The sequence below is a fragment of the Mycteria americana genome, chromosome 12 (assembly GCF_035582795.1).
Source record: "Mycteria americana isolate JAX WOST 10 ecotype Jacksonville Zoo and Gardens chromosome 12, USCA_MyAme_1.0, whole genome shotgun sequence".
Classification (NCBI taxonomy): Eukaryota; Metazoa; Chordata; class Aves; order Ciconiiformes; family Ciconiidae; genus Mycteria; species Mycteria americana.
The window spans coordinates 13,100,968-13,116,236 of NC_134376.1; the positions used below are offsets into that span (position 1 = coordinate 13,100,968).

At 39.7% G+C, this 15,269-nt stretch overlaps 1 protein-coding gene across 1 annotated transcript in view; it reads right to left on the reverse strand.

Moving 5' to 3' along the window:
• The window catches only part of CIITA (class II major histocompatibility complex transactivator), a 44,855-nt gene that overhangs the window by 17,106 nt on the left and 12,480 nt on the right, over positions 1-15,269 (reverse strand). Inside the window, exons 4-8 of the mRNA XM_075515275.1 lie at positions 6,119-6,262; positions 4,258-4,386; positions 3,769-3,828; positions 2,331-2,414; positions 1,666-1,725 (exon numbers count right to left, since the gene is read on the reverse strand). Of these exons, the coding sequence (XP_075371390.1) occupies positions 1,666-1,725; positions 2,331-2,414; positions 3,769-3,828; positions 4,258-4,386; positions 6,119-6,262 (477 nt within the window). The remainder of the gene's footprint in view (positions 1-1,665; positions 1,726-2,330; positions 2,415-3,768; positions 3,829-4,257; positions 4,387-6,118; positions 6,263-15,269) is intronic.

Genomic DNA, 15,269 nt, shown 5'->3' on the forward strand with positions numbered 1-15,269 from the left:
CCAGTACTTATACTGCCTTATGTATATATTCCTTCCCTCAGCACCTTCATTGGGTCAAGTAAGGTAGAAAGAGTGATAATATTCTGAGCACTTTCCAGAAAAGGATAGGTGCAGCTTTACAAAGCACCTGTCAGCTCTGCGATGATACTGTAGACTAGAATGCAAGTTCTGTAGGGTGAGGGATTTTTACGGTTTTGGTTTTTATTTTTTTAAATCAGGAACTGATGTGCCATTTCCTTATTGAAAACTCTCATTGTTAGTGTGGCATAAACCTAGGCTTTAAAAAGCACCAAATCTATAAAGGAATTTAAGCAGATAGAAGGTAATCCACCTTTAATGGGTACTAACTGCCAGGAACTTTACCTGTGTCTGAATAACTACAACTGCCAGGTACCAATTCAGTAGGAACTCTTGATTACCTTTCGAGATCCAGCAAATGTATTTTTTTCACAGCTAATTCTGCTCAATTCCCCCCCCCCCCCCCCCCCCAGAAGTCGATATGTATATTGGAAAACCAGCTTGGGTCACAGTCCCAGTGCACATGTGTCCTCTCTATGACTTTCATCCAGTCTACGCCAGTTCCTTAGCAATTGCTGGGCAATTGCTGGCCTGAATTTTGCTGAGGTGCAGTCCCGTGATCCAAGCACTCTCTGGATGGGTCTCTAGGTTACACACTGGTTTTGGCTGCACACCCTGACATGTACACAGCCCATGGGGTTTGGTACAGTCAGAGTTCCCCTTAGGAGGCTTGGGAAGTGTGCTAGCATACAGTAATGCATATGTCACTTCAAAACACAGTATAACGTATTTGTCCAAAGGTGATTGCTCTCACATGGATTTTGGAAGAGTACTTTGCTGGTTTAGCTATACCCAAGACACCCATTTAGGCTACAGCTGGGTAAGAACTTTAGCACCAGTTTACACCTAGGGAACAAGTTACAGCCTGCCTGCTGGCCACAGGTACTGCTTTGTAGATGGTCTAACAGTGTGCAACACCCAGAAATTTCCCTTTCTCCCATTCTTATTTTGGTTTAAAGGACTGTATAGCATGGGCTGGGCCAAGAAGCCGTCTCTTCACAGTTATTATTTTCACTAGGGTGTTTCACTGGATTTTTGGAAGGTGTCACACTTAGAACAAAGAGGATCAAACCCAGGAAATGCCAAACTATGGCCTGAGTCACATTACCCATCATAAACAAAAGATGTATGTGATAAAAATTACAAAATTTGGCACTGACCCAATTCTCCACTGTTTTGTTTTCTTCTCTCAGATGGATTTAGAAGAGTTCAACTGTGCCTCTGCTGATGCTAAGGAAGTAATTTCTCTATAACCTGGCAGGAACATATGCTTTTGAAGCGTAAGGATCCAACTGTTCCCAGGCTACCATGTAGTTGGTCCTAAGATGCACGGTTTAATAGCTACTGATAAGAGGGCATGGATTTGTTGCATCATGAATTAGTCAGAGGTGTATAAGAATGTGATTCTACAGTAATTTCTACTCTGCTGGAAGTAGAAACATGAAAATGCACGACAATGCTGTATCATCAAATCTGAGAGAAAACTTTCCCTAGAACGTAGAGTTACAATACCTAACAGAGGATGAGACTTTGGAACATGAGACAATATATGTTCAATAATCTTTTCCTATTCAGCCAATAACTTACCAATTTTCTTGTATTTGGGTTCTGAAGCATCAGAGCAACTCTCTGCAGAGCCTAAGAAGGCTGAAAGAAAGAAAGGTGATAGTAAGTGACAAAAATTGAACCAGTTTGGTAATTTTAAATTTCCAGCATGGAAAATTATTTTAACTTTTTAAAGTAGAAGGGGGTGTTATCAGTTTCAATTCAGCTATTTCAGAACTGTACAGGTCCAATGTATAAAACATGCATGTGAAAAGCCTCATATTATTTTACTCTCACTGTGAAGTTTCAATTAGGCTGCAGATTTTTGTGTCAGTAAATCAGAGATTTTTGCTGTTGTTCTTGCTATTAAAGAGGGAATCATTCAGCTAATGCTTGCTGAGCTATAGATGCACTGAAAACAAAGTTAACAGTGTCACATAGATTATTAAAGAAAGGGAAGAAATATAACATGCTTAATGTCATGTTACAGGACAATAAATTCTGTGAATTGTAACAAATGTGCTTGGGGGAGCTGTTTTCACTTCCAGCCCACACAGGATGAGCAAAGTCAGAGAAAGCACATCTGGCTGTAGCAGCAAAGAACTACATGAGAGATGCATTGAGGCTGTGTTAAAATCAAAGTACCGTAATGCAAATTTAGAATTCAAACACTACAGCTTTTCAAACTCTCACTGTTTTTCACTTACTTCGTTTGTGACATTTTTGCATCTTTATGTCAGTAAATTTCTCAGTGTTTTCAGCAGCCATTTCATCCAAAATAAGGTTCCCTGCTAAAAACATGAAATATTGCCAAACGTCAACCTTTGTTTTCCTAGAAAAATTACAGAAAGAGTTAAAAGCAAGAGAAGCACACCAACAGGCAGCAAAGATGAAATATGCTCCAAATAGAAGATAAAAAACAAATCATGTGGTAAAACACGTATCCAGATCAATATGATTTAGAAAGCCCACAGAGCTCTGAATGCAGATTCTCTCACCCTGTGTTAGTTTCTGAACTGCAAAATATTAATCCACTGCCATAAAGTCAGTGGCTAATAAAACATAAATACTTCTCAATGCTCTAATGACGAGCAAAGGATAAAACATCACAGCTGTATCACAGTGTGATCTCAGTACTAGTAAAGTTACTCATTTTATGTACAAAAAGGATTAGATACTATAAGAGACAAAGTAAAGGGTTCTAAACAGATTTTATATTTTGTGTTGTAAGAACTGTGAAGTTATCCATACCATTCTTCTACTGGCAAATACTTAAGTACTAATACTGTATCTCATTTCCTCTAAAACCAATTATAAATTTTGCCATTAGGTGCAAAACCCCCCAAATTCTAAACACACCAGGGAGCAGTAAAAAGCATTTAAAAAGTCATGTGAGCTTCCTGTAGCCAGAATTGTCCTAGGGAAGGACTGACCTTTGCTAAGTTATTCCAAATCACTTTGCTCAAACATAAAACACGATATACAGATACTCTGTGAATCTTTCTGATTCTATGGATTTCCCAACAGCCACATATTAATATGCATATTCTGAAATAGTAAACAGCTGCATTTGTGCCACTACCAAAACAATGATTTTGTACCAAAAGCCAAGCAATTATCTCTGGTCCAGCACTGAATGAAGGAATCATTTACTACATGTATATCATACCGTTGCTGCATTGATCAGGGAGAGAAGTAAAATTTGACACATTTCCTCAGGCAGTTCTGTGTATCGTGGACAGAAATAAGTGTGCATGAACTGCATTTATATGCATGCTAAATCCTCTGAGTGAGTCAGGTTTAATGAACTTAGTATATCATCCGTGTTGTACTCAGAATAAGTCTGATGCTAACTGAGGGCATATACTGCACTAGACAGTTAAGCTGTGCATACACTATGGCCACGGTGACGTGATCAGCAACTTGTTCAGAGATAAAATTGCCATCTTTGAGGAAGGCCAGAAAAAATACAGAAAATCCTCAAAGTTTGCCAGAAAATCCTGGGACACAGTTCCTGGGCGAAAGAAGAGGATCCCAAATGTATAGAAACGTTACTAGTGTTCAAATTGTGGGGATGAAGTACAGTGCAGATGTTAGCCAGAACACTGTCATGGAGAAAATTAATCTTTGCCACATAAATCTTACCAAAAGTGTCTTCCACCTGCTTCTCCTGCTGATCTTTGAGCACATATTCTGCTAATTCAGCTAGCAAGAAGGAAAGAAACAAAAAAAGGAATGCACTAATGACACAGTAAATTTCACAGTAAAACTCTTGTAAGCTTACCCACATTAACAGAATTCTGTGGTATAAGTGAAATTGAAGAGTTAAATTAAGTTTTTCTTGTAAATTGTTGTTCAGGAAATAAAGAACACGAGAAAGGAGAAGTTGAGACAGGAAGTATTAAGCAGAAGGAGCCATTAATAGAGAGATTTTTCCCCCAACAACCACAACCTACTGTTCATCTGTTTCCCCACAATGCATAGGTTTAGGTACCCTGGCTAGATCTACCATGCATGAGGGACAGGCCACTTGAGTACACACCACTGCTTTAGACTGAAAATAGAATTTGTGAGAAATAGCTATAGCAAGTGATTGGAAAATAATGATTTAAAAAACAAAAATTGCTTCCTTACCTATTCTAGCATAAGCTTCTATGGTATTGGAACAGAGATACAATTCATCCTCTTTTTCACCATCTTCCATCGTACACAGGAAATCTATATTATTGAACTGATCATAGTTGCTGGCATCAACTTCAGGATCTAGAATTAAAACGGAGTATGCATTGGCTCAATGAATACCATAACCAAGGAGTAAAAAAAACAGATAGCAGGACATGCAGAAAAGGCAGATTTGTTACTTCAGCATAAGGCTTTGGCTCTTCATTGTACGTTGGCTAAGTAGGAAGAGAACTGAACTCTCAGTAATTTATAGTCAACCAGGAATCAACTCTTTTCTTTTGCTAAACTCTGAGACTTCATCTTGCCTAGTAAATAAAACAGTTCCAGAATCCGTTCTATGACACTGAAGCCTACACACATGGCCCAGACTAATCTATGCTATTAAACCTTCTTATTCTTCAGGATATGGTGGTACCATCTGAATTCCCTGTTCAGAATGATGCTGGGTCCATGCTAACCCCTGAACTGCAGCTACAAATTTGCCTGTGAAGCTGCTAGTTGGCCAAGGCCAAAAACACGCCAGGGACCATGCTAACATCTTCACAGCGCAGATGTCCAGCTTCCAATAACTGGCGCCATGTCCTGACAATGTTCAGTTTATCTACATCATCTCAGACATTGCTAAGGGTCAAAAGTATTCTAATCAGTGAAACATCTCTGATATAACAAGAGTCAGTCCTTGATCTCTAATTCATCCTACTTTAAGTCACTGAGCAAGTGAGGCCATGGGAGTGAAGACACACTCCTGCAGGTGTTATTAACAGTCAGAAGTTGAGAGAGCAAAGCTCAACCTAGGAAATAACTAATCACAAAGATGATTCCAGATTCAGGTGCTCAGTTCTCCACTGATTTGCCCATGTACCTGCTGAGACTGGTCATTCATGAAAGCAACAAGGATGCGAGGTGGTATCCTCCAATTTGGTAACGTTTTATACCTATTGGGCACAGAGCTATAGGACTTCATATCTGGCATACATCTGTTCTTCTCCTTTCATTGCCACTTTCAACTCACAGTCCAGCTCATTTGTTTAAAATAAGCTCAGCTATTGCTCCACAACACAGTCAGCAGCACAGATACACTTTCACACTTTTATGCCACCAAACTCAGGGAGAGCAGAACGTTCCACAACCTCCACGCAAATTCAGGAGCAGAAAGTTTGAGCACCAGGGAAACCTCGTAATCTGATTACCTGTAGAAACTTATGTGCAAGAAACTATCATCTTTACCCCCTGGCCCTTCTGCTTTCTTCTCTATCACAGAATCATAAAATCATTGGTCTGTGCCCCCAAAAGCTGTAAAATGGCATCTGGTAATGAAAGTCCATTGTGTTGGTGCCTTAGGATCTCAGAAGGAAATGAAATGCTAGTTTGCTTGCAGACTGGCTTCATCACAAACTCATCTAAAAGTCTCTGTTTTGCAAAGCTTTTGGCTTGAAACTACGAAAGTGTTGACAATTACACTTGGCCAGCTTGCGATAGGAACATTTGCAAATAAACTACTTACAGGAATGATATCCAAAACAAAGACATTAGCCTCACACCTTCATGAGTGACATGTATAGTATGTTTTGTTAGACTCACTGAGCAGGAAGCTGTAAATATATATTTTAAAAACATGATAGTTTCTGGAAGCAGTCACTATTTTATATACAGATACAGACAAAGTTATCCTATCGTAAGACCAAGTGTCTGTTGAATTTAGTCCAGCCACCATGATAAACTGCCATTAGATGGCTACATAATTGAGAGGAGCTGATAATGACTTATAGCATGATGACTAAACTAATCAAGCATTTTTTAGTGTTTTACTAACCTGCAGAGAAGTCACCTTCTTCATTTCCAGATGACTTAGGATCAAGGAGAGTATACAGATGCAATGGATCAATATCACTGTGCAGCAAATCAAGATAGCCATTTTCAGACGCAAATGCTGAATCCATGATTTGTCTCTTGTTGTCTGAAATCAAATTGCAAAACAGTTAGCTATGACAAAACCATAGCTTTTGCCAACCAAAACTACAAGTCCTGCACTGTGGCTTTCTGTTGACAAGACACTGAGATCTGAAGGCAGTGGAACTGGTATTGCTTACCAAGTCTTGCATTGAGGTATAACCCTGAGTTACTTAAACTTATAGATCCAGATACAGCTTGCAATGAGGCTTACCTATTTTTTACTCCAATCAGGGGAGTGGGATACTGCAGTCTGACCACCTGGACCAAAAGTGCCAAGTATTGAATAAGTCGCAACTCCTGTATCTTTATCAGGATATAAATGATGCAAGCACAGATCCAGCAGGTATCGGGGAAATGAGGAGACTGCAGTGAAGAGGATGGAAGAAGAATCCCATTCTTTACTGTCAGGACAATTTCTTCGCAGGGGAAGCAGCTTCTGGCTGGGCTGCTACACCTAGTTCCTAAGCCCTGGAGATGGCACTAGGAGACATCCCCTCAGCACAAGAAGGAACAGTGAAAGGTAGAACACTTATTTCATATAATTCTTTCCCAAAACATATGGTTGATTGTGTACAGAATGGCATGGTCACCTTGGGAATTAGTTTCTGGTAACAGGGCACTCACTGACATTTTGGAATCTATCACAATTATTTTTTAATCAATTTTCTTTCCCCCTCAGAACTCATGCACGTACCTACTCATGAGTGGGAATTGCTATAGCCTTTCAAGCAGAGTGCCATGCAGTATCCAGACAAATCTGACTGATCTAAGGTGCTTCCTGCTCCAGTCACCCATGTTTATATGAGAACTGCTTAGACTGCTGTAGCTACATTTCTTGATAAAGTTTATCTCTTCCTCCACGTCATTTTAAATCCCTTCTATTTCCTTCCAGTTACTGCAGCAGGCACTAGAATAAGCTCAAACATTCCTCCTGGATATTCCACAGGTAGTGAAATAACACTACTTGGTTATTCATCATCTTTATCAACATATCAACAATCTTTTTTAAGAGGACCATATCCTGTTAAAATAGGCGTCCACACACCACAACCATAAAAAGTTTCAGCTTGGCATCAAGCACCATATTTTGCAATGAAGGACAAACTACTATATGGCTCTCAAATATTCTGTCTTTAGCAGAATGCCATTGATGTGCCTGATTGCACATATCTACTTTCCTGAGGTGTGCAAATATGGAGTAACCTGCTGTACCATGAAGTCTACCTGCAACATGAAGAAAGAGAAATAAATACAGCTAACACTGCAGCTCTGATGAAAGAAGGCAGAGCAGACCTACTCACACACTACCACATGCTGCTTTGTTATAAACTAATCTTCATTCCTCTTACCCCTCTATGGGGTTGTCCCTCTGAACAGCTTGGAAATGGACCTCTCTGCATTCTGCTGCCGAAAACACCAGAATCTAGAGACAGAACTTAGAAGAGCAGGTGGACACAGTGAGGTCCCACAAGTAGGAATAACCTACACTCAGATAGTTCTCCTTTTTCATGTTGTGTGGCCTCATTACGTTACCAAGATTACAAAAATTTGACATTATTGCCTGCTGTGCTATAAATGGAAAGCAGAAGCTGACAAACCTGCATGAGAACCAAGAATGAGGTTATAAACCTACCAGATTAAATTTTTTGTTTGTTGCAACATTTTGCTTTGCCCCTTCCTTTGTTGAATTAATGTAAAATCTAAATTGAATTGGGCCTTTCAGAATGCCAGGTTGCCGGACTTTGTGAGTAACACTGTTGAAGCATTACCTCTGAGTCAATATAATTTTCACGTTAGAGACAGAGAAGTAATTGGGCAGAAGCCATAAAGGGAATGCAAGACAGACAAATACATCACTCCAAGTTCAGTGATTAGTAAACTGCTTCATTACAGCAGACAAAGAAAAGGGCAAGTCCTATGGAAAGACACTAAGTAGGCCTACTTAATCTTCATGTAACTAAGCTTTAAGTAAGTCATAGTCCTAAGAGCTTTTGTTATTTTAAACCCTTCTTTCAATAGCATTTCCCTGTGGATAAATACAGAAGTAAAGCAAAATGTTTTCAGCTACAACGGTCAGGAAGTCAGGAGGCAACCAAAAGAAAAGCTTGCTGGTGCAAGTCTGGCTGGAGAGCTGAATATTAGAACATAAAAGGTGCTATAACCCAGGAGCACAGGAGTGAGAGAAACATAGCCTTCTACCTTGGGAAGAATGAAGATTGCCACTCTTTCAAGAATGAAAAACTTGATTACTTGTCTTTTTTGTTTCACCAGTCTGAATGGCCCTCAGCTTACCCTCTTTTTTCTTCATTCCTTTGGTTTTGATGCAAATCTATACATAGCTGTCTTTGTATTGACTACAATGGATTTGGGATGCTGCGATTTCTTTCTGTAGCTGAACCAACAAATTCTTAATAGCAGCTGTGCTTTGCTGCATTAAAATCATGGTGCCACCATGGAAAACACTCTGTCCAAGGGTGTAGGAAAAAAGAAATGAATTTCTGAAAGATGAAAATTTCTACACTGAAAGAGCCAGAAGCAAGGAGAATTACACCTCAGGAACAGTGAGTGTTTTGCTGCGTGTTGTAACTGGAGCACACAAAATGAAACCAGACGTTACCAAGCTTGTTTACAACAGCAATTCCTTTCCCAGGGCTTCCCCTTTTTTCTCACAGCATCCCAGCAGTCCCCTGAGACCAAAGATGAATAAGCGCTATACTGCTCAGCACTTTCTCTGTTGTTTCCTACATGATTTTAACTTAGTTTACTGATAATACATTTCCTTTGGGGTCCCATACAGTGCTGCCAAAACGGGTGTTTGGTACATTTTCACATCAGAGAACTGAAAAATTTTGTAATAATTTCTGTGTTAGGGCTGTGAACGCTAGAGCCAGCTCTCAGTGGGAGGAAGACAGACCCCGCACAGAACTGCAAGAGAAAGGACTGAAGTCCCCAGGGATGCGGCAGGCCTCCATGCACAAAGTGCACGTGCTGGGTGGGGGGAAGACGGGGCATCCTTCTAAATGTATTTCCATGCCATTCAGAAAATTCAATCCTTTGTTGTTTGGACACTGGTGAAGACAGATTTTTTTCTTTAAATCTTTGAATAACACCTCCTTTCTCCAGCAGCATATACACTCCAGCTGCCTCGCTATATTCAGTAGACCTGTGTTCCCTTTGTATTACCTCTGCAATGATTCAGTGCATACCTGCTACAGCAAGGTTTCTACTTGGGATGCGTTTGCTTTAGCGCTGTATTCTGCATATACAGCACAACAATATGATTCACTTCTAAGACTCTCAGTGTTTTTTTCTGTGCTCTTTTAGAGTCCAAGTGATATCATATGAATTAAAAATGCTGGAAAAGTAGTAAAAGAAATAGTGAACATCACCATACCAGGACAAAGAATCCAGTTAAAGAAGGAGTAGGTGTTCACTTAAATCACATACAAGTCTTAAGAGTTAGATGGGGCATTTTACATTTCTAAAGATAAGGGAGGCAGTTGTGATTTATCATTTTGCCCCAATAATTTGATTTAACCATGTCTTATATTTTAAAGGATCAACATGTTAAAGACTCCAGGCATGGGGTCTGCTACTAACTAAAATCAAATGGTATCTAAGAGAACAGAGAAGGGTTATACAGACAATAATGTAACATTTACTCCAAAAATAAAGTAGATGCTTCTGAGGAGATCTGTTAGGGGGTTTCCTTCCCAAAACCCTGTTGACATCTGAACTAACAGGTAATAAAATAATCTCGCACATGAGTATAGAGGTTAAGAAAATGAAAATATGTAAAGTCATTTCAGGAACAGAGGAAACCCCCCTGCAATTTAATTTTTTTACCAGTTTAGGAAGGTGAGGATAATTCATAGAAAAGAGTAGTACTGCCATGCAAATCACACATTTCTTAACCAGAGGATGACATAAGATTACAGCTCCAAGTCTTAGATTACAGAAAAATAAGAGAGTGGGACTGCTGTGAAGACAGGAGATTGAAAAATTAAAAACAAAGATTGCTGAAGAAATGTTATTTTCTTGCAACACCCCAGACCCATTACGTGCTACACATGAATGTGAGTGAAGCAAGCTGACAAAACCCAGGTTATATCGAACTCTAAATAAGGAGTCCAGTGAAACACTGGTACTTTGAGCTAAAAGCTCAGTATCATCAGCCACAATTTTAAAGCCTTTTTTTTTTTTTTTTAAGCAATTTTAGAAAGTCTTCTGTCTTCTTCCACACCCCCCAAAGGTTATGTCATTGTGCACAATACACACACCAGAAGGCAGGGATGCGTTTCCTGGCTTTTGCCGCAGGCAGTGTTTTGGGGCAACGCTCTCTGGGAGGTGGGCAAGCCAGCAGCGCGGAGGGATGAAGTCCCCTCCATGCTACAGTCACCTGTCTGCCTTTCTTCTCCTCAGATCCATCACTAACAATTCCTCTGCTCCACAGGTACCAAACAGATTTTCCTTTCAGAGATGGCCTGATTATTCATAAACTGCAAGTAATGGTGCTCCATTTATATTTAGCTTTGAAGGTTTTAGTTTCTATTTCAGATCTATGAAAGGCTTATACACCTGAAAGCTGGTTTAACTTTTCCTGTTGTATTATGTGATTTAACAAAAGATACTACTTTTACCAACAGTCTTTATCTTGCTGATGGAGTGGTGTGTTACCTTCCATGGGCTTTATAGTCTAAAAAGGAAGAAGAACAGAGATGATGCTGGAAAAAAAGCTGCTCTATATCCTGCCTCATTCTCCTTTGTCTCCCTTAGAGATGAGTTTAATGAAGTTAGAAAAAGTATAAATATCAAGTAAAAGGAGCTTCTGCCTTTCAATGAACTTAGCCGTATAGTGACTAACACAACAGATAAAAGCAATGTTACTAGCCTTGCACTGGAGACAGCCGAGTTCAGGCACACTAATAACATACTGTCCTGCAGGTGTCAGAGTTGTGATTTGAGAGCAGAATTTGCCTTTTCATATCCAGTATCATCTTGTGTGTCGCAGCTGTGCCCAGCTCTCTGACCCCAGCAGTAAAATGAAATAAAGTGGCACAGCAGACACCTTGCCTATAAGCTTTTTTGGCAGAAAAAGTACATTTGCACTGAGAGACTTTCTTCAAGACAGATTCTCGGCCCTCCTAAATGGGAAAGTAAAGCTCTAGGTTGTCTTGTCAGCTCTGTGAAAAAACAGGAAATAAGCCAGATTCTTCCAATGATCCTCAGTTTCACTTTATATACAAAAACCAAGTAAGTTCTTAACAAGTTTGAAACAAACTACAGCAACCTTTTGAGCAAGTAACAGGGCTAGCCGCAAAACAAAATTGCTAAAAAATCTCCAAAATTTCACCCACATTCAGACTTCATCCTACTAATACTTCAAGCAATACAAGTCCAGATACTGACACACTGTAGTTACCAATATCTACAAAAGGTAAGATAAGATGAATTTACCATGACAAAAGCACTGCATTCAAGAGTTGAGGAAAAACTGACCTTAGGAAACTGGACAGTTCCTGTTCTTTCACTCTGGATTCAGTACCAAAAAACGAGAAAAGCTGCTATCGCTGCCCAGGGCTTATAGAAAGTGACACCAGAAAGGAGGAAATAAGCCAGACTAGTCACTGCAGAAAAGTTAAAGGCTCAGGGGGAATTCCAAAGAGGAAAATTAAGAGGAACCTCCCTTCTAGAAACCCCTGTATAATAAGCACTGTTACCTTTACCGGTCACTTGTCACCGCTAAGAAGAGCTTGCACTTGTCACTAGTTAGGAACAGATTGATTTATTCGGTTGGAAACCGAAATTGGATGAGACCCAGCAGTAACAATTTCCAGTGCTCCCCAGAATTCTTCCTCTCCTTTTTTATTCCAGTTCAAATCTGTCCCAAAGTCCATCAGTAAGAATAAAGTTAAACAGTTAAACAGGCTATCAGTAAGAATAAAGCAAGCAGCATGCGGACACTCCTACCTTGTAGCTCCATTTGGTCTAACAAAAGTGAAAGTATTTCTTTCATATGTTCACAGACTCTACCAATACAAAATTATTTTGGTAGCTTGTGCAAGTGTCTCTTGCCATTGGCCCAAAATGACAAGCAGGATGTTCTATGAAATGGGAACTCATAAAAGTTTCATAGTGTTCAGGGTTTGCTTGTAGCAGCATCTGACAGAATGTTTATTCATCTAATCATCACTTACCTTGCCAGTGCCTACCTGGCATAAGACAGTCTTGAAAACCAACTTCATTCATGTGCATTCCTATCATGATGCCTATAGCTGCTTCTGTTTAGCTCTGCAAGCTTTTTTGCCTATTTTTCTATTTTTTTGTCACGCATAGACCTACACAAATTAGAAATTAATTATGTAAGAGAATATATTCTCAAGTGAACAAATATTTTTTGTAGTATTATTCCATTGGCTGTATAACAATATATAATATATATTGGCTATATAACTTATAACAAAAGTTCCACCAGAGTCTGAAGGGGAAAGGAAGGAAGTGGGATTTGATGAAGTCAATGACATCCAGGATTTGCTGCTTCAGTAAGGCAAGTTTTTAATCAGCTGCTCGGTAACAAATGGCTTCTGCACAAGGCAGCAGGTCCTATAAGCAAAGCAGCTGCTGACCTGTGTAAGCCTTTTCCCTTTGCAGAGGAGATCCACTTCCACCAGGTTCCATGGGAACACGCTTACTGAGAAGGGGGAAAGCTCCTTCCTTCCTGGGAGTGGCTGATCTGTTCCCATTATTTACAGAGATACCAGGCCCAGCCTGCAACGCAGAGCACTGGCCTCTTCGGGCTTTCTAACCAGCCAGGCAGTTGTGTTCTTGGAATTCCTCTATGCGTATTAGAAAAGCAACATCTCAGTATAACAGCATTCAGAGCAGAAAATCATGAAAGGCTGCACAAATACAGAATCTGTATTTTAGTGCTCTGTGTTGATAGGAGACAATAATACAATCACTGCATGAGAAATCCCTGCAAAATTTAAGAGGGTTATTTGTTAGCCCTATTCTAATGTGCAGCACAACCTCGCAAGTTATAAGCTCCTTTACCAGGCCTGCAGGCAGATTTCTTTACCAGCTTCTGAGGCTGTAATCCCATGAGGCAATCTGTATACTTCAAGAACGAAAGTTTGGCAACAAAACAGTTCAGCTGTTTAGTGTGATTCCAGTTCGTAACTGCAGCAAAGACGGGTTGTCCACGTTTTTTACAACACCCATAGCTGCTTAGAAACAGCAGAAAGGAATTGCTGGAGCAAATCAGAGTACTGGTTCATCTAGTGGACTAGTCTATAAAGATGGTCTTAGAGACAGAGGGAAAAGCAGACTGGAAAACAAGAGGCTGTGAGACAGCTGAGAACTGCCTAAGCTTCTCAGGTGACCATCAGCTTCTTTGCTTCAATGTTTGCTGATACGCTGCCCTACTGCAAAAGGAGGGAACAGAACATATTGATTAGTATTGGAAGCACTGCAAAATGGATGTCAATAGTGCACTTTGCAAGAGGGGGAAAGCTGGGACTTTTTTGTCCAAAAATTGTAAAGATCTGTTTTGTGGTAGAAGAAATAGTTGCAAAACCATTAAGTAGGTAGTGAGAAACCTGCTGATATCAATCTGTTCCTGACCCGAGTTTTCTTTGCAAGCCTTCTTCAGAGCAAAACGATGATTGAACATAAGGCTGAAAAATTAACAAATTTCAAAAAGAAAGTCAGAAAAGAATGTGCTTCAAAGGAAGCTGAAGTCTCTAATACAATTTGAGTCATTTCCTGGCGAATTAATGTCTTTGAAACCACATTTTTTAAGCCCATCTCTAACTATAAAATCTAGAGTACAGTGACAATGGTTGAACATGTGATGGATGAAGACTAAGGCTTCTTCTGATGCACTTCAGCTTCCCTCTGTCATGTCTGAAATAAACGCAGGATTTGTGACAGAGATACAGAGCCAGGCATGACAGGATCAAGATCTTTGAATGGAGATTTTAGGTGCAACCATTACAAAAATGAGAAGGAGCCGATATCTTTTAATTAAATCCCTGAAGTGCTTGAAAAGTAGAAATCAGACTATATATACTCCCAGCGTACGTGACACTAGGCCACTTGCTAGGATATTCTACATTTAAAATATGAATTCTTGGCATTAATTTGAATGTGTGTAATAATAGAGCTAACATCTTCCAGGTCAGTATTTTTCCCTCTCATTAACTATCTTAACTTTTTCCCCAGCATTTCCTCTTGTACTTTCACCCATGCCTTGAGATGTGATGTCCAATACCGTATTTTAGGAGAGGAAAAAATTTATACTCCTCACTACATTGCAGCCCAAGGTCCTTCCACCAGTTTTACAGGACTACCCCAATATTCTACTAAGTATTCTTTTACTCTCCTTTTACAGTTGCTTGGTTTTGTAAAAGTAATTCTGAATGCTATAATTTAAGCTGGGGTTCTGTCATTTTACATAGGATGGACAGTGTTAGGATTGTCCCAGAGCCATCCCTGTTCTCCAACATATACATTAATCCTCTGGTGGGTCAGGCTAAAAAGTGAGTTTACTGCCTCAGAATTACAAGGTGTCTGCATTTTTCTCTCTTCTGCTGCCCACTAAGAACCTCAAAACTCTTGAATCTAGCCTCATAAGTCATTAAGTACTTTCCCTCCTTAAATCTGCAGCATTCTCTTGTAGACAGTGCAATTTTGTTGCTTATAGACATCTGGAATTTAAAGTGGAGAGCATTCCTCCCATATATGATTGAAAAAGATAAGAGATTTCCCTAGATGAGTTGTCAGCATGTGCCATGAACAAATGCTACTCAAACTATCAATGTTTGGTATGTCAGTTGAGAAAAACTGACCTTATCATGGCCTCTTTAATCTACTTTGCATTTCTGGTTCTGCAAAAGGTGACAAAACCCAAGTTTTATTATGGCCTGGCTATGAAAATGGGTATCCAGTAGCTACCCTGAATGGGTAGATCTCTTTTTAGCTGCTCTTGCATTACATTCTACTCTCTTCCC